This window comes from Castor canadensis, chromosome 17 (genome assembly GCF_047511655.1).
Source record: "Castor canadensis chromosome 17, mCasCan1.hap1v2, whole genome shotgun sequence".
NCBI lineage: Eukaryota > Metazoa > Chordata > Mammalia > Rodentia > Castoridae > Castor > Castor canadensis.
In genome coordinates, this window is record NC_133402.1 from 41,576,413 (window position 1) to 41,595,785 (window position 19,373).

Consider the following 19,373-nt stretch of genomic DNA (forward strand, 5'->3'; position numbering starts at 1 on the left):
CTTTGAAAGTGGATCAAGGACTGCTGGGACCCTTGACCTCCTGGGACAGCATCTGCATTTTCTTTCCAAACTCATTGCTTTTTTGCAAGTGAGTTCCTGTGAGTTGAGGAGAGGAGGAGGTCTTACAGAGTCTCTCTTCAGAACTTAGACAGCCATGTGAAAGGGATAGGCTGTTAGAAGTTGAGGGAAAGGATCAGGGAGGGAAGGCAAATGTAACAGCATCCTTCTCTCCTACAATAGAACTCCTTGGAGGTTAGGAGAGGAAACTAATAAGAGATGATCTGCAATGCCCATTTTAAATTATGCTGCTCGCATGAGCTCAGCTTATAGGTTGCCACTAGGGAGATGGCAGGATGGGAAGTCCTGAGAAAAACCTGTACATGTATTACATGGATCTATCTGTCTGTCTGTCTGTCTATCCATCCAGCCATCTATGTATGTAACTATGTATGTATATAAATGTATGTATGTATGTATGTATGTATCTATCTATCTTATCATGTCCATGGGCCATCTAAGTCAGATAGATTGATTGGCAAGTGGTGGTGGGTAGTTGGCCAACATGGTCAGCTTTGTGAAACTTCTAAGGACCATTTGTTAGTGATTTAAAACAAACTGAAGTGATAAAAAGAAGCACAAACAAAATATAAAATGCATTGCAGTGATAAAAGAGCTTCACAAGGTGGGAGTGTAGCGGCATGGAGACTAGCACACTTCACTGAATGTCAATATCAAATTCCCAGGAAAGAGGCTCTGACATCCAACATGTGTCAGGTGACACCCCTGGTCCATCATCTGAGCTCCTGTGGTAATCATGTCTGCTCTGATGGGCTCCTTCTTGTGCATGGGTAAGGGGTGAATTTCAGAGAAAGGGACCAGTTCACAGCAGAGATAATGACCTTGCAAGTGAAAGAATGCTGGTCAGGGAGTCATGAGTCCACATACCACAAGTCATTTCTGGGCTGTTATTCCTTTCCTGGCCAAATTACTTTCTTTTATTTCCCCTAATAGAAAGTCCCTTGAATAGGAGAGAGTTCTAGCTTTTTCCTTTTTTTTTTTTTTTTCAGTGCTGGGGATTGAAACCAGGTCCTTTAGCATGCTAGACTCTACCGCTTGAGCCATGCCCCCAAGCAAGCTCTAACATTTAGGTTTCTCTATAGGAATAAGCACTATTCACAATAAGCTATGGAAACATCAAGATGCCCCACTACTGACGAATGGATTAAGAAAATGTGGTATTTGTACACATGGAATTTTACTCAGCCATGAAGAAGAATGAAATCTTGTCATTTGCAAGTAAATGGATGGAACTGGAGAACGTCATCTTAAGCAATGTTAGCCAGGCTCAGAAGGCCAAAAATAATATGTTCTCCCTCATATGTGGACATTAGACCTAGAACAAATACAGTAGTATTATTGGACATGGGTCACACACTAAGGTGAGAACATGAGAACACATACAGGAGGAATAGGGAAAGGTAGGAAACCCAAAACTCGAAAGTGTTTGATGTTCCCACTGTAGAGGAGCTAATATAGTAACCTTAAAATGACAGAGGTCACTATGGAAAGGTGACCAGGAAGTAGTGAAGAGGTCAGGTAGAGATGAATCAATTTGGGTTGTAAAACACTTGTGCATGTAATGCTAGGAATCTCTCTGTATAGCTAGTCTTGTCTCAAACTAGCAAAAACGTTATGTCTTTCTTATTATTGCTTATGTCTGCTCTTCAACAAAATTGGAGAAAAGGGCAGAACAGGTTCTGCCTGGAAGCAAGAGGGATGGGGGGGAGAGATGGCCCAAACAATGTATGCACATATGAATAAATGAATAAATAAACCAAAAATATTAAAATAAAATAGAAATTTATAGGAAAAAAAATTTCTTTTCAGTTTTAGCCAAACTTAAGCCATGGTCAAAGACAAATGCCCCAGAAGCATTTAGCCTTTATCACTTTTAGGATTTTTGGATATTCCAACTTGATCCTTTTTCTTTTCTTTGTATATTAAATGACACACACACACATGAGCACAGCAAACAAATAAAACAAAAGTGGGTTTGTGAACTCTCACTGGAGCATTTGCCCTTGACCTTTCTGTTCTGAGTTCCTTTCCAGAATGTCACTCTTGTAGACATTGACCTTTCATGGAGAGCCTCCCATTAGGTGTGTATTTAGCAGTTTTGTCATTTCTGGGGTGTTTTTCCTTTGCAAAGATTTTGCCAAGGGTAATGGAGAAAGCTCTGCCTTTGGTTTGTTCTTCTGGCATTAAAGCTGCATCCACTTACTTTGATTTTTAATTCAGCTTTGCTGAAGCTCATTTAACTTTGTAACTTCTTTTGCCAATTACTTTCAGAAATGCAGCTAAGGGGCCAGGCACAATGGCTCATGCCTAAAACCCAGCTACTTGGGAGGTAGAGATAGGAGAATCACATTTCAAGACCACCCTGGCAAAAAAGCTAGTGAGACTCTCATCTCAACAAATAAGCCGGTGTGGTGTACGTGTCTGTAATCTTAGCTACATGGGAGGCTTAAGTAGAGGACTATGGTCTGAGGCCAGCCTGGACAAAACCCTGGAGACCCTATCAAAAAAAAATAACTAAAAGCCAAAAGGCCTGGGGAGGGGAGTGGCTCAAGTGGCAAAGCGTTTGCTTGCCAAAGCATGAGTTCAGTTTCCAGTATTGCAAAAACAATCAATCAGCTGAATTCACTCAGTAATCCTGCTGAAAGAAGGACTGGAACTTGTCATCATTGGTTTGACTTTGTGTAGTTTCCCAGATAGTTATTAGTTTAGATGTAGAAGGTAGATGTTATCAAGGAAACCTTTCTGTAGACAAATGCACCTGAGAAGTACAGGATTCAACAAAATCAAACTGAGGCTTTAGCGACAGACTTTCCGGAAGCTCTGGTGAGCAAACATGTCCAGGGTAGCCCCCGAGAGCAATCAGCTTGAAGTATTTCTCAGATTTATTACCCACAGAGCTCCTTTTTCTCAGACTGCTTGTGAGAACAATAACCTGAGAAACACACTTTTGGGAAATGGTGATATAATTAAATGTTGATGTTGGATTAATTTTCTCATTACTGCATTTTAAAGTGTGTTCTGGCTGTCGTGTTGTGGATGTGAGCCAGAAAAATCAAGGGGTGCAGTGCTGCCAGGTCAGGACCACCTGTGCCTGCTGCATGGCTGGCACTGCATGCTTTGTCATCTTCAGTGACAGCATCCTGCCTAAGTGGCCTGTGACACAGGACAGTGAGGCTTCTCCAGCTCCAAGATGCTGTGGTCTTCTTATACAGGCAATCTAATCATGCTTATTATTGAGAAAGAAGGAAGCTTTGACCTGGTGTTCCCAGGAGTTTTCTCGCTGTTCTCGCTGTCCATGTTGGGCTGCCTGACTTTTCCTTTACACAGAACATTTGTCCCTTTGCGTCCTGATCATGTTTGGTTAGAGCTGATATCACCAAAGCTGCCACTTCTCTCACAATCGGGCATCTGAGGAATCTCTTTTAGAATTATCAATAAACCAAAAGCCAGTGAAATGGAGTTAAAGGGACAGATATGCCACCGCTGGGAAACTCCAAAGTGCCACTGTCACCTTTAATGGGCATTTTTTGTTTGTTTCTGGCAGTACTGGTTTTGAACTCAGGACTTCCTTCTTTCTAGGTAGGTGCTCTACCTTTCGAGCTAGACCTCCAGCCCTTTTTGCTCTGGTTGTTTTGGAGATAGGGCACAGGCCAGCCTGGACCTCAGTCCTCCTATTTATGCTTTCTACAGTAGCTGCAATGACAGGCATGTACCAATGTAACCAGCTTTTTCCATTGAGATGGGGTCTCACAAACTTTTTGCCCACACTGGCCTTAAATCTCAGTCCTCCTGATGTGAGCCTCTGAATAGCTAGGATTACAGGTGTAAGCCACTGGAACCTGGCTCTAATGGGTGATTTAAAGGAAGAAGTCCTACAAGTGCCTGCCCACAGATTCTCCCTGCTCATCAGGAAACTTGAGGATGGTGCTTTCCCAGCTTCTCCCTTTCCTCTGCAGCCTCTGCTGGCCGGCAGGTGCCCTGGGTCCTTCTCCCACCCCAACCCCAGCAGCACTTGGGCCAAGTGGCTGGAGATTTGTTTTTGCCAAATAGCATTAATGGAGGGAAGAATATTTTTAAAAAGTTTGAAATTCCTTTCATAATTCTCTGGTAAACCTTGAAATTAGGTTGAATTATACAGTCATGAAGTTTTAAATCATTCAGTAAAACACTTCTAAGGACTGAAGCTCTTCTGTTCTTAGGTTCATTATCATTATTTGGAAATGAAAAGGATATACAACCTTTTAAAATAACAACCAAGGGCTAAGCATGGTAGCTCCTGCCTGTAATCCTATCTGTTTGGGAGGCAGAGATCAGGAGAATCATGGTTTGAAGTCAGCCCTGGCAAAAATTCCTGAGATCCCATTTTTTTGGTGGTACTTGGGTTTGAACTCAGGCACTCTACCACTTGTGCTCCTGAGATCCCATCTTAACCAACACGCCAGGCGTAGTGGTGTGGCTGTGGTCCCAGCCATGCAGAGGACATAGGTAAGAGGATCATTGTAGCTGGCCCTGAACAAACACATAAGAAAAATAACCAAAACTAAAAGGACTGGGGCGGTGCTCAAGTGGCAGAGCACCTGAGTAGCAAGCGCAAGGCCCTGAATGCAAACCTCAATACCATAAAAATAATAAATAAGTAAAATATAGACCAAGTGATGGGTGCGACTTTTCCTAGTTATCGCATGTTGGAAAGAGATGTGGAGAGCTTGAGACTTGCAACCTGAGGTCTATGGTTTTCCTCTGCATCTTACAGAAGCTTTGCCCATAGCCAGACCCCAGTTGCCACGTCTCAGGATATATAACTGCAAGCTTGAGTTTTCAAATCTGTAAGTCATGAACTCATTATATTCCCGGCAATTTCTTGAATAGCATTTCCAGTATTTCCTGTCATTGTGATGTATGTAGGTTGTTATTTTTGCTTAGGTCTGTTTTACTTTATGTAGTTACAGAAGATCCTTTACAGACAAAAACATACATAGCTTGAGCCTTTTAATAGTGGGGAGCAGTGGCCCCAACACTGTGTCTCCCAGTGAGGTGGACATTACTGATGGCTTTGAACCTCCCACATGATCATCCCAAAGATCTCTCCCTTCCCCGAGGGTACCACTTTACTCTCTATAGAGGTTATCACGTTTTCCCTAGAAAACATGTTCTTTGGCTTTCTGTGTTTTCAAAGAGAACCGTGTTGTATGTGTGCTGTACGTGTGTCCTGTACCTGTGGTGTGCTCCTCTGTCCCAACATGTTTTCAAGATTGATCTGAATCTCCTAGATGTTCTCTGTCACAGTGAGAGAGTATTCCATTGTAGGAAGCAAACAACTGTTTTAAAATCCCCAAAGCTCTTTATGGGGGTTTGAGGTTTTCCCCAGGTTAACCTATTTTATTTTTGGTGCTCTTTTGGGCATGAGTGCTATTAATATTCTTCTGTTAGGTTAAACTGTGTGAAGTTGCCATTCTTACTGATCAAAACAGTCCTAATTTAGAAATTTCATCTGACTCACCTCCCACCTCTTGGGGCATATTTGTAAGATTATATCTGAGGAGCATACCTAAGTGTGGAAGAAATGTTTACTCATAGGGTACATGCACCTTTGACTTCTTAAATGAAAAATGTTGTACCAATTTATATCCTCATTTAAAAGCTGAAGTTTTCCTCCTTCTGCCAACCTTGCCAACCTTTGATGGAAATCTTTATTTTGATTGGTGTGTTAGCTTTTCATCACTATGATGAAATACCTGAAATAATCAATTCATAAGGAAAAGAGGTTTCTTTCAGCTCACAGTTTCAGAGGTCGCAGCCCATGGTTTCTTGGTCTCATTGGTTGGGGGCTATGGTGAGACAGTGCATAATGCTGGAAGTACACTCCTCCTGATCTCTGCCTCCTGAGTAGCTAGGAATCTTAGGTTTGAGCCACTGGTGCCTGGACCTATATGGTAGAGGACTCCAAGTTCACCTCATGGCTGCGAAGTGAAAAAAGAGAGAGACAGGAAGTGGTAGAGTCTCAATGTCCCTTTGCAGGGCACGCCCCCAATGACCTAACTTCCTGCCACAACATTCCACCACCTCTGAATGTGTCATAGGCTAGATGCCATATGTTCAATGTATGGCCTGTGGAGGCCATTAAAGACCCAAACTGTAGCACTGGGCATGAAATGTGGTTTTAATCTCTACTTCTGTGATCACCAGTGACATTAAGCATTGTTCCATTATTTCCAGTTTTCTTTCTTGTAGTTATGGCCTGTTCATATTTTGCTAATTTTTCTATCAGCTGCTTGTCCTTTTCTTATTTACTTGTCAGAGTTCTTTCTATAGTCTAGATTTGAATCTTTTGTCAGTTACATATTGTAAATATTTGTTCCCATTTTCCGTATTATATTTTCACTCTTTTTATGGTGTTTTTTTATGTTGATTTGGAATTGACTTTTTGTGCATGTGTGAGGCATGGAGCCAATTTATTGCTTTCCCTTTGTCCAACACCAGATTCTGTCTGACGGGCAAAGCCAGTTCTCTCATGCACCAAGTGGCTATCACAAGTAATTTTGTTTCTTCAGTGTCCCTTTGATCAGGTTTTCTGTTCCTGAAAAAACACCACACTTTAAATTAGATGTTCATACACCTCCATCATTTTCTTTAGGAGTCTCAGCTTTCTTTGCCCCTTTGCTTTTCCCTATTTTTTTTTTTTTTTGATGGAACTGTGGTTTTGATTCAGGGCTCCACACTTGCTAGGTTTTTTTTTTTTTGTTTCTTTTTTTTTTGGTGGCACTGGGGTTTGAACTCAGGGTCGCGTGCTTGTCAGGTAGGCACTCTGCCACTTGAGCCACTCCACCAGCCCTCCTTTTCCCTATAAATACTAGAATCATCTTGTCAAGTCTGGCAAAAATCTGTGTTGGACTGAGGTTATGTTGAATCTTTAGGTCAATTTGGAGGAAATAACATTTTCAAAATGACTCTTACAGTTCATGAAGACCCATTTACTTAGGCCTTTCAATAGAGTTTTATAGTTTCTTTATGAGACATTTAAATAATTTTTGTTGATTTTATTCTAGAGTGCTTCATTTCTGATGCTTTTTGAAATCATACTGTTTTAATTACTATTATATGTTCTGTTTTAGTCTGGTCTATAAAAATGCATTTAAATGATATAAAATGTTGGTTTTATATTCTCAGCCATGCTTAACTCTTATTAAAATTTCAATAGCTTTTCTCTAGATCCTCTTACGTATTCTACATATATAATCATATCACTGGCCAATAAGAGAGTTTTGTTTCTTTTCCCTTGTCATCTGTATACCTTTTATTTCCTTTTCTGACTTAATTGCCCTGCCTGGGTCTTCCAGGACTAGTTTTTTCAGTATTTCACAGTTAAGTATGATGTCTTCTATGTGGTTTTTATAGACATTCAGAATTAGGAGAATTCCCTTTTACTAAGAGGGTGTTAGTTTTATTTTTAAACAAAACATGAGTGACACTTCTTTTCCTATGCCAACTCAATCACATTCTTTTATCTTTTAATCAGTGATTGGGTAAATTACATAAATCAATATTCAAATCGCATCAACCTTGTATTCCTAGAATAGATTTTCTGTGGTCATCACGCACAATCTTTTTTATTCATTGATATGTCCAATTTGCCCATATTTTCCACATGTTTTTGTGATTACTTGGAATGAAATTGATGCTTTTCAAAACCCTTTTCATTCTGTTCTGGTATGGTTTGAGTATTAGGTTTAAATGAGCTGCATAAAATGAGGAAGTATGTTCCTTCATTTTTATACAATATTTTTTCCTTAAATATATGGAATTTGGTAAAATCATTTGAGTTTGATATGTTTCTTTGGTGGCTATAAAACCATTTTGAAAAATCTATTTTAATAAAATATATTCGTAAGAATTTGTTCCTTTGATCCAAAACTTCAAGTTTATTACATAACATTTTTCTCATCTTCCCTACTGTTAAAATGTTTTCCAATAGTTTTACATGCATAATCTTCCTACAAAGTTGACATAACAGCTCAAACCTCTTGATACCACCTCTCACATTTTTGCTTCTTTATTGGCTCGATTCAGTATTTCCCCTGTGCTGAGTATCTTTTCATGTCTTCTCAGCCACTTACATATCCTCTTTTTCAGTGTTTTGCTTATTTCCAAACTAGCTTATTGTGTTGGAAGAATTTTTATATATTCAGGACATAAGTTGATAAAGACATATTGCAAATATTTCTCACATTCTTTGACTTGACTTTTCATTTTTAAAATGGTGTTTTTTGGAGAACAGAGGATTTAATTATGACAAACGCAATTCCTTACATTTGCTTTTTTTTTCAGTTAGTGGTTTGTGTGTCCTAAAGTCTGAGCATACTCTAGGATCATGCAGATGATTTTCTCTTTTGTTTGCTCCTAGAAGTTTTATGGTTCCAGGTTTGACATTTATGACAGATTTTAAATAAATTATTTGAGTATGGGTTGATTTACAGGTTGGTGCCCTTTTATTTTTTTCTAGGTGGATTTTCAAGTGTTTAACCCTTACTTGTTTAAGAAGACTCTCTTTTCACAGTTGATTTATCCTGGCATCTTTGTAGTACTAATTCATGGTGCACCTGTTTTTAGACTCTGTATTCCATTGTTCTACATGGCGCCTACTGTTACAGGCTGACTTGTGACCCCTCAAAATTGGTATGCTGGCGTCCTAACCCCCAGTACCTCAGAACGTTCTGTAGTTGGAGATGGGTCTTTAAATAAAATGAGGTCATTAAGGTTGGCCCTAATCTGATGTGACTAATGTCCTTACGAAGAAGAAGTTTAGACACCAACATGTCCAGGGACAAGACCATGCTAAGACAGAGGGAGCAAATGGCTGCCAGCCCAGGAGAGAGGCCTCAGAGGAGGCCAGCTCTGCCCACTCCTTGATCTCAGACTTCCAGCCTCCAAACTGGGAGGAAATAAATGCCAGCTGTTCAAGTCACCCAGCCATGCTAGGAAATGAATGTAGCTTAGTATTAGAGAAGTAGGTACTGCTGTAACAGTGCGTAAGACTGTGGAAGTAACGTGGAAAGTAAGTGATGGGCATGGCTGGAGGAGTTTGCGTGTTACAAAGATCCTAGGTTGGGTTGGGTGAACATGTGTGTCCCTCTAAAATTCATGTTGGAACTTAACCCCCAAGGTGATGGTATAAGGAGGTGGAGCCTTTTGGGAAGTGATTCAGCCAGGCACTCTATGTGAATGGGATGAGTACCCTTGTGAAACAGGCCTCTGAGGGCTGCCTCCCCCTTCTATCTCTTCTGCCCTGTGAAGACACAGAATTCATCCTCTTTGCTTCCCACCATGTTAGATGCAGCAAGAAGGTGCCATCATGAAATAGAGAGCTGTCTTCACCTGCATTTTCTTGCACCTTCATCTTAGACTTCCCAGGCCCCAGAACTGAGAAAAGACATTTCTGTTCACTCAGTCTAAGGTATTTTGTTATAGCAGCCTTGAATGGACTAAGACAGAAATTGGTACTGAGAAATAAAGTGTGACTATAATAAATACCCCAAACCATGAAAGCAGCTTTGGAAGTGTATAAGGGGTAGAGTCTGGAAGAGCATGCAAGTGAATACTAGAAAAGACTGAATTTTGCCTTAGATGGAGTGTTAAAGGTGAATCTAGTGAGGACTCTGAAGAGAACTAGAGGAAGTTTGGTCTTCTTAGATGTTACTTCAATGGTTGGGAGTGGGATGTTGAAAACAGGATTGGCAAAGGTAGTTCTTATGAGGTCTGAGATGGAAATGAGGGACAAAGTATTGGAAACTGGAGGAAAGGCCACCTCTATTTTATACAGTGACAAAGATCTTGGCTGATTCTGTGCCCTAATGCCTTGTGAAAGGCAGAACTTGCAGGTAATGCAGTAGGATATTTGGCAGAAGAGATCTTTGAGCAGTGTTGAGGGCACTACATGGCTTCTGTTAACTGCTTATAGTCAACTGTGAGAAGGGAAAATGAATTGAAGATGGAGTTTATAGTCAAAGCAGAGTAGAACTCAAAGATGTGGAAGAGCCTCCACCCAGCCATGTTGTAAGGAAAGAAGCAACAAGTTCAGGAGAGATCCCCAGGGTGCGGCTGAGTGAACCATGGTGGGGAAGTCGGCGGGGACAGAGCAAGGTGAAGAATGACTCTGAATGCAGTTTGGAGATTTTAGGCTGCCACTTCCATCACAGGGTCAGAGTGCCAGGGCTTTGAAGGAAGACTGGCTTCCAGGGACCTGTGAGAAAATCAATTTCTGTTGTTTCAGCCTTCTAGCCCTAGCTAATACAACCACCTGAGTGCCAGTGCCACTGTGTCTCCATCGATGTAGCTTTCTAGTCAGCACTTGTAGCACCAAGTAGAAGTAGTACAAAGAACATCCTTGCCTTTTCCTGATCTTAAGGAAAAGCATTGGGTCTCTCATCACTGAGTACCATGGTGGTTGTATGTTTTTAACAACTTTCACTTTTGTAAATGCCTGTCATGTGATTGAGGAGGTTTCCCTGTCGTCTTGGTTTGCAGAGGGTTTCTATCACGGATTGGTATTGAATTTTGTCACATGCTTCTGCGTGTATTGAAATGAAAATGATTGTTTCCCCTGTTAATGTGATGGTAATACAGATTTGTTTATATATTTAATTACTTATTTACTTATTTATTTATTTGGTAGTACTGGAGTTTGAACTCAGGGCTTCATGCTTGCTAGGTAGACACTCTGCCACTTGAGCCATGCCTCCAGCCCTCAGATTTATTTTTTGAGAAAACGAAATACTTAGGTAAGCCCTATTTTATTGTGGTACATAATCCTTTTTATATCTTGCTGGCTTGATTGGCTAATATTTTTAAAGGTTGTTTGCATCCATGTTTGTGATAGCCTTCCATTCTGAGGAATACCCTGGAGTTATTTACTTGATATTATCCCTACACACAGCCATTCCTTAAATTGAGTTTTAAAAGTACACTTTCTGGTTCAGTGGTAGAGTTTCTGCTTAGCATGTGTGAGGCCCTGGATTCAATTTCCAGCACCAAAAAATGAGTTTCCCAGAATTTTTAGGTGTCTATAGCTAGGAGATATTTCTCTTGAAATACCACCTTTTTTATTGCTGAGAAAATGATTAAAAAATATTTTGCTATCTTTCATTTTGTAAAATAGTTTATTGATTTCTGATTATTTCAGTCATGTGATTGAAAATTTAAAGGGTATAGTATACATAGGATATTACTTTTAAAAAAGATTATAATTTATTTTGTAACTAAATATGTAAATTAAAACTTCAAACCACAGAAATTAAGAATTCTTAGATACTGCCTTTTTGCCTTCAGTAGAAGTCCACATAAAGTCTGATGGATGGTTCATTTTGTTTAAAAGAATAATTTTTGTCTTCATTTAAGAGTTAGAACTGAAGCTTTAGTGTAATTGGTAGAGCACGTGCCAGGCATGCATGAGGTCTTCTTGGGGTTCAATAACCAGTACCACAAAAAATTGTGTGTGTGTGTGTGTGTGTGTGTGTGTGTGTGTGTGTGTCTGGGGTGCATACCTATAATCATAGAACTTGGGAGGCTGAGGCAGAAGGATAGAAAGTTTCAGCCTCAGAGTTCCTGGCCAGCTGGGGCAACATAGCATGACCCTGTATCAAAAAACCACCTAACTAAACAAACAAACAAAAGTGGCAGATGGTAGGTTATCTTCTCTTTTCCCCTCAGCCATGCTGAAGCTGGCTATAAACAGTGGCTGAGTGTGAGTGCAGAGAACCATGCTACCTTTCTGGGTGCTTCCAGAGGTGCATAGGTTGATTTTGTCCATGTAGAGCTTTCTCTTGCCCTCAACTTGTGCCTCTCCTTTGTTTTCCCAGGTCTTGTCTCGTTGTCTGTGTTTGATATTAAGTCATGGGGAGGAAGCTGGACCTGTCTGGCTTGACCGATGATGAAACTGAGCACGTTCTCCAGGTGGTTCAAAGAGACTTCAATCTCCGCAAGAGAGAGGAAGAACGACTAAGGTGAGATGTGTGTACTGCCTGGCAGGGGGAAGCTCCCTGTGTGGACCAGATCAGTGGGTTTTCTGGGAGTGTTGACTGTGGCTGGCTCTGAGTCAGCTGTCTTTATGTCATGCATATACACACCTGTATTCATGAGAAGGGTGCCCTGCCCTTTGTAGAAAGGGCATCATAAAGTCAGTTCAGAAACTTGACTGTTTATCTACTCCCAAGCCACAGTGCTGGGGCTGCTCCACCTGTGTGCTGCTATTGGCTGTAGAATGGGTGGAGTTTGTGGTGAAGATGGCTGCTTTGAGCATGCTCCTGGCCTTAGTTGTCCTGTTAGCAGACACTTCTGAAGAATAACTAAAGCACCATGAAAACCATTCTTGGGAGAATTAGACTCACATGTACAATCTTCTGTTACAACTCTCAGCGATCATGGTACAGGAAAAGCACTCTATAGACCTGATTTAGGAAAACAGACCATCAGGTGAGATGGGCTCACCTGGCTGAGCACCACCCCCACCCCATTTTATAGAAGAGGAAATTGAAGCTTAGAGAGGGAGTCTTTTGACACCCATGTAGTTACTATTTCCTCAAGGAAAATCTTTGGAATATTGTTGCAGCATTGTTGAATAGAAACCCTAAATGTGGAAGAAGTCAGAGGAGTGAAAATGAGACGCTGTGCTGGGAGTAGTGTGTTGAAATCTGATAGTAAGTCATTATTCACTCCCCTTGTCCATACACCTGTGATCCCGTGGGTTTCTGTAGGTTTTTTCACACTAAGCTGAATGCTTTGGAAGCTTCATAATTCTTCCCTTGATTTGGTCTCCACCTTCAGGACAGGGTCAGAGCCTGCTAGTTGTGCCTCCTGGATGCCTCTCTCCACCCTCTCCTAGTCTACCTTCCGTCACAGTCAGTAAAGCAGTCTTCCTTACTATCCCTGCCCTGGTGATCTTTGTAGTTACTCTTCCCATTGCCCACAGCTCTTGGAGTGAGCAGCCCCATCAAGGTGGTGACTGGGAGGGGAGCAGCAACATTTCTGACCTGACATTATAATGCTCTCTCCCCCTGCTTTATTGCTCTTCCTGGTGCTCACCACCACCTAGTAAATATGAATGTGTTTTATGTGTTCATTTGCTGTGTAGCTCCCCACACCCAGAGCAGTACCATCCAATAGAAACATAAGGTACACTAGCTTAAACTTTTTTAATAAAAAAGTTAACAGAAATGGAGAAAAATTAATTTCTATAATATTTTCTTTAACCTCATATATCTGGAATGCTAGTATTTTAACATGTAAACAATATAGAAATTATTCATGAGGTGCTTTCCATTTTTATATTAGATTTTGAAATCTTGTATGTATTTTACACTTGTGACTTCATCCTTTCAAGGGTTCAGAAACCACATGGCTGGTGGCTGTGGGGTTCATCAGTAAACCCCACTGTTATATACCCAACAGCTAGAATAGTGCCTTACACATGACTTTGAAAACATCAATTTATTACTTAACAGGTTTCTTATCTTCCACCAAACAAGCATAGTCTTATATATATGTAAGTGAGGCCCAAAATGGTGGAAATAAGGATGATTATACTTACAGTCTGTAAGGAAGGTAGCATTATAAAGGAACAGAGAATCTAGGGATCCAAATGGAAGGGGAAACAACTCATTTGGGGAGGTAAGAAAGACTTCTGGTTTCAGGCGGAGTGAGGAAAAGCATGCCAGAGCTTTGGCACAATTCTGCACCCCTGCATTTGTATGTGAGATATAGAGAAGTCAGGGAGGAGCCTGAGAGCTTTGGCTTGAGCGACTCGGAGACTGATGTTGTCATTCTTTGAATGGAGGAGACAGAAGAGGAAGGTCGGTGTAAGTTGGGTGAAGTTATGAGTTCTGTCTTAGACATCTTCAGTTTAGGTGTTTGTCAGACAGACAGAGGAGCTGTCAAGTTGGCATTTACATGTGGGTATCTAGGGTTCAGGGAGGAGTCTGCACAGGGTGGGTGCTATCTTTCTGTGAATATGCAGTCTTACTGTATGGCTGTCACCAGCACTACTGCTGTTCTGTGTCATAGGAAGCTGCTTGTGCTGGAGAAGGATGATGCTCAAAACTATTAGTGGCCAGAGTAGAGTGACCCCTGGCCTCAGCACCTCTTGTGGTCCTAGGATTGGACATTTTTTTTTCTGAAGGGAATCATTACTATTGTCCTTCAACCCATAACCAGTGACATGCCTCAGCTGGGGCCTAGCAAATAGGAGTGACATGTGAATGGCGTCAGCAGGAGTCTTTCTGTTGGGTGAAAAGAGATTGGGATAACACCACCTCAAAATCACTGGAATCACCACACATCTGCCTTACATCCATTGTGCTTAGATTTGGGTTACATGAAAGAGTAGGAAGTAATGTTATAGAAAATATTTTTAATTCTGTAATATTTACTTTAATGAATGCAAAACCCATAATGGAAGAGTTTTCTTTGATGGTCTTCGGTTGAACTAGCTTTCTTTTCTCCTGATGCTAGGTTTTATTCACACAGTTTCTTTGACTGGCTTTGGTGAGGGCAGGTCTTTGGTTGAGGGGGATTTTGTGTTTATAATGATCTGTTCTTTATTGCTGACATAAGGTGCAGTACGTAAGGATGGCATGGAAGTGTGAATTAAATGTCTCCAGAACATTTTGTGAAAATGTAAAGAGAGGTAGTGGGGATGAAGAATTCCTGGAAAGAGACCTCAAAGGTACAAAGCAGTCACTGTAAACTGGCCCTACCTTAGCTACTGTGCAGAATTCACTATATTGATCCTTATAGCACTTGCTATAATGTGATCCCTGATTTTCAGGAAGGCACCCAAGAACAAAGACTGATTACAAAGCCTGCTCAGCATCACACAGTTAATCAGGGAGTTGAGTACAGGTTCTATTTTCCAGATTCTCTCAGTTCCATAGAATGGGTTAAGCCTTTTGAAAACTGTGTTTTTCCCCCTCTGTCTCTCCTTAAAATAATCCCTTAATATCATCTAATAACTAGTAAATTGGTCTGTCTTTTTTTAAAATTTGAGACAGAGTCTTGCTATGTAACCCAGGCTGGCCTTGAACTCACAATCATCCTACCTCAGTCTCTGAGTGCTGGGCTTACAAGAGGGCACCACTATGTCCAGTTTATAACTCTCTTTTAAAAAGTGGTGGTTTTCAAAAATCGTATGTTCTCCCTCATATGTGGACATTAGATCAAGGGCAAACACAACAAGGGGATTGGACTATGAGCACATGATAAAAGCGAGAGCACACAAGGGAGGGGTGAGGATAGGTAAGACACCTAAAAAACTAGCTAGCATTTGTTGCCCTTAACGTAGAGAAACTAAAGCAGATAACTTAAAGCAACTGAGGCCAATAGGAAAAGGGGAACAGGTACTAGAGAAAAGGTTAGATCAAAAAGAATTAACCTAGAAGGTAACACACACACACAGGAAATTAATGTGAGTCAATGCCCTGTATAGCTATCCTTATCTCAAAAACCCTTGTTCCTTCCTATTATTGCTTATACTCTCTCTTCAACAAAATTAGAGATAAGGGCAAAATAGTTTCTGCTGGGTATTGAGGGGGTGGGGGGGAAAGGGAGGGGGCAGAGTGGGTGGTAAGGGAGGGGGTGGGGGCAGGGGGGAGAAATGACCCAAGCCTTGTATGCACATATGAATAATAAAAGAAAAAAAAGTGGTGTTTTTTTTTTTAACAGCAAATACCTTCAAATCAGAATCTAAACAATGTTTGGTAGTTTTGAATCTTAAGTCTTAATTTTTATCATCATTTCTAACTGAAATCCAAAGGAAAGAGTGGTCCTGAGTGTCTCTGGGAGTAGTTTTTCATTTAGTTTGTTATTCTTATAGTCTGGCTGAGTTAGGTTTGTTGTAATGTTTCTTTGCTTTGAGGTCTTTTTTTTTTATAGTTTTCTCTGTTGTATCTATTTCCTAATTGTACTGTTTAAGATACATTTTCATTCATACCTAAGTGTTTGTTTTATTTTCCCCAACACGTTTTTAGAACAGATGTGGTACTTTAACACACTTAGAAGGGCAACCCAGCTGTCCAAGCTGTGGCATTGAGTGGAGAGGGGTACAGTAGGGAACCCTACTGTACTAGATAAAGGGATTCAGATGACCCTATGTTGGTAAGATTATACATTCTTCCAGCACTGGGGAGGGTGGGCATGGATGCTTGGATACCATTAAATCTGTATGCACGGTGGGACTGCCTGGGGGGAGACAGAGAACTAGATGAGCTAAGCACAGTAGACATGTAACACCAGACAGTGCAAGGGAGAGTTCTTTACAGATTTGTTAGAGTGAGTGTGATTGCATTTCTCTAAGACATGCAACCCCATTAATGCTATTGGAGGAAAGACACTGGGGGGCAAAAGGTGTGTTGATCTCTACTCCTTCCTTCAGGGTTTTGTGTCTCAACTGGATTAATCAGGTAAATGTGTAGTAAAGACCATGTTATACTGGCCTTTTTTTTTCTTTATCAGATGGCTTCATGCAAATAGTAAAAAATAAAATGGTGAAGAAGATCTTATGATGAAAAGCACAAGTCCTCTGCTCCATGTTGAGTCATTTTTGGTTTTATCCTTTATTTCTCCTGGTATCACTTTCATAAATCTAAAAATAGACTTCTCTTTCTCTGTCCCAGGGTAGCAATCTTTCCCTCATCAATTCTGAGCTTGGAATGATGGAGATTTAACTTTCTTCCTTACAGAATACATATACTTAGCTTCTTGACGATTGTATTATTATTTCTGGCTTCTTTTCTATTGATCAGTTTTCATACTTAGCACAGAAACCTCTGAGGCTTATTCTGTTCATCATTACCATCCTCTCTCGATTTTGACGGAGCAGCATTCACTTGGGGAGCCTTCTGCTCTGTCTCACGTCCATTCATATGGATGTGTTTGCTGTTCTGCAAACATGTTTGAGTCTCTCTTGTTTTGTTCATGGGTGAGCCAAGTGTTGGAAGACAGTAGGTAGCCCTTATGCAATTATAATTAGCAATATTTGCTGCTCTCACTCACCCTTTTTCCAGGACTTTATTGAAATCTGTAGGTAGCTGACTGTTTTCCTTTCTTATTGCTGTTATGAATGTTTATTTTCATTTCTTTGTTGTTATTTTGAAGGAGGGAAACTACTGGGTGCTTGCTTAGTCTTTCATCTGGAAGCCACATGCCACAGTAACTTGCCAGCTCTCAGGCCACATAGGGTCCTGGGAGCAAGAAGAGGTGGGAGGCACTCCTGTGTGTGGCCTGTATGCAGAGCATGCTCTGAAGTCAGACAGATCTGGGTGTGAACCCTTTCTTATGATCGCCTCAGTGTGGTTGCTGACCTTCTGTGCCTCAAGATTAAAAGGTTCCAGGTTAGGCTGGGTCATTGCTGCTCATTTTAACACTGTCTTACCTGAAGGAAACAGCATTTACAGATAGCCAACTTCCACGTCACCTCTGCTGATAGAGCCGCTGTGGCAAGGCAGCCCATACAGTAGTCTCTGTCCTCTCTGTTCCAGATCCATCTTTAGATCCCCAAATTCCAAGCATTAGTGATGCCCACAAAGAACATATCTATCCAGGAATGATCATGTTTCTACATTTTGTTTTGATTAACTTCTCTGCTTCTAGTTTTGGTCCCTTTAAGACAGTAAATGGCTATATTGGGAGTCTAAACAGGGTTCAAGGAGAATAATAAATTAGTCAACATAAAGCCCAGTGTCTTCAACTCTGTCTGCAGTTGTTCTGCTTTCAGCAATGAAATTTGTCATCTGTAACTTGGGAAGTCTTTCCCCACTTCCTGATCTCGATCAAATGACTCCTGTAAATGTTTGAATAGTGAAAAAATAACCAGGCCCATAGCCACACTTAAGTCCACAATGGGCAGAAGTCTTACCTAACTACTTTATTTCTTCTGGAATTTGGTTTTCTGGGGGACATTGGGAATGTGGGGCTCTCAGCTGGAGTTATTATGGTATTTGTATCAGTTTCCTATAGACAGCTTTTGTCCCAACAGGGTTTTTTTTTTTTTTTTGGTATTGGAGTTTGAACTCAGAGCTTTGCACTTGCTAGCCATGCCTCAAGCCTCCAGCTCTTTCTGCTGTGGTTATTTTGGAGATAGGGTCTCACTTTTTGCCTGGGCTGGCCTGGACCAAATCCTCCCATTTTATACTTCCCACTGTCATGGTGGGATGACAAGCATGAACCACTATGTCCAGCTTTTTTCTATTGAGATAGGGTCTCATAAACTTTTTTTGGTTGGGCTGGTCTGGAATTGTGATCCTCCTGATCTCATCCTCTTGTATAGCATGGAATGACAGGTGTGCTCCATCATGCCAGCTGTTGGTTGAGATGGGGGTCTCATGAGTTTTTTGGATGGGCTGGCCTCAAATGTCAATCCTCCCAATCTCAGTCTCTCAAATAGCTAAAATTGCAGGAGTGAGCCACCAATACCTGGCTGGCCCAGTAGGTTTCTGATGACATTGTTTATAGTATAAGTAGTCTTAGAAAGAGGAGAGAAATGCAAAAGACAGGTTCTTGGGATGTAAGCAACATGGTTTAAGTCCTCACAGTGCTGTGCAATGGGAGTGGAGTGGTCCAGTCCTGTTTTCCTGTGTTCCTCCAAGTGCTTCCTGTGTGACTTAACTATAGGAAGCCTGTATCCAGGTGAGACCAGGACTGACTTGCACATTGTCTCTACTCCTGAGTACTTCATGGCTTGTGTGTGCTCAGGACTTGGCCATTTGAGTTGGTGTTCACCCTCAAAGGCCATGTTCCCTCATCTATACCTGCTGTTGTGTATATCTGGTCAACTTAATTTTTTTCCCTATACTGGGGATTTAACTCAGGGCCTTATAACTGCTAGGAAAGTGATCTAACACTTGGACCCTACTCCAGTTCCCCACTCCTTTTTGCTGTTTTAAGTTGTTTTTTCAGATAGGGTTTCGTGCTTTTGCCTGCACTGGCCTCAGAATATAATCCTTCTACCTCTCCCTCCCAAGCTGGGCTATAGGTGTGCGCCGCCATGCCTGGCTCTGGAAGGGTTAATTTTAAGACCTTGTTTTTCTTCGCACCTATAATGTAGAGCATCATGATGTTCTGTTAATATCTGCTCATCTAACAGATTAAATTATTAGGATAAGTTGCCTGTGTGGCAGGGGCAGTAGTACTTACCCAGTATTTCCTATCTCCTGCACACTTCCCAGTTTCCTCTGCAGTTAGGTTGAGGCCATGTGGCCAGGCCTGGTCAATTCATAGGGAAAGGAAGGACCTGTGTCACTTCCAGGCCAAGG

General features: G+C 41.1%; 1 protein-coding gene across 3 annotated transcripts in view; it reads left to right on the top strand.

Annotated features, from left to right (window-relative positions):
- Positions 1–19,373, top strand: part of Myrip (myosin VIIA and Rab interacting protein) — a 324,013-nt gene that overhangs the window by 40,835 nt on the left and 263,805 nt on the right. For all 3 annotated transcript variants that reach the window (XM_074060447.1, XM_074060449.1, XM_074060448.1), the window contains exon 2: positions 11,931–12,074. In XM_074060447.1, the coding sequence (XP_073916548.1) occupies positions 11,965–12,074 (110 nt within the window). In that variant the 5' untranslated portion in view covers positions 11,931–11,964. The remainder of the gene's footprint in view (positions 1–11,930; positions 12,075–19,373) is intronic.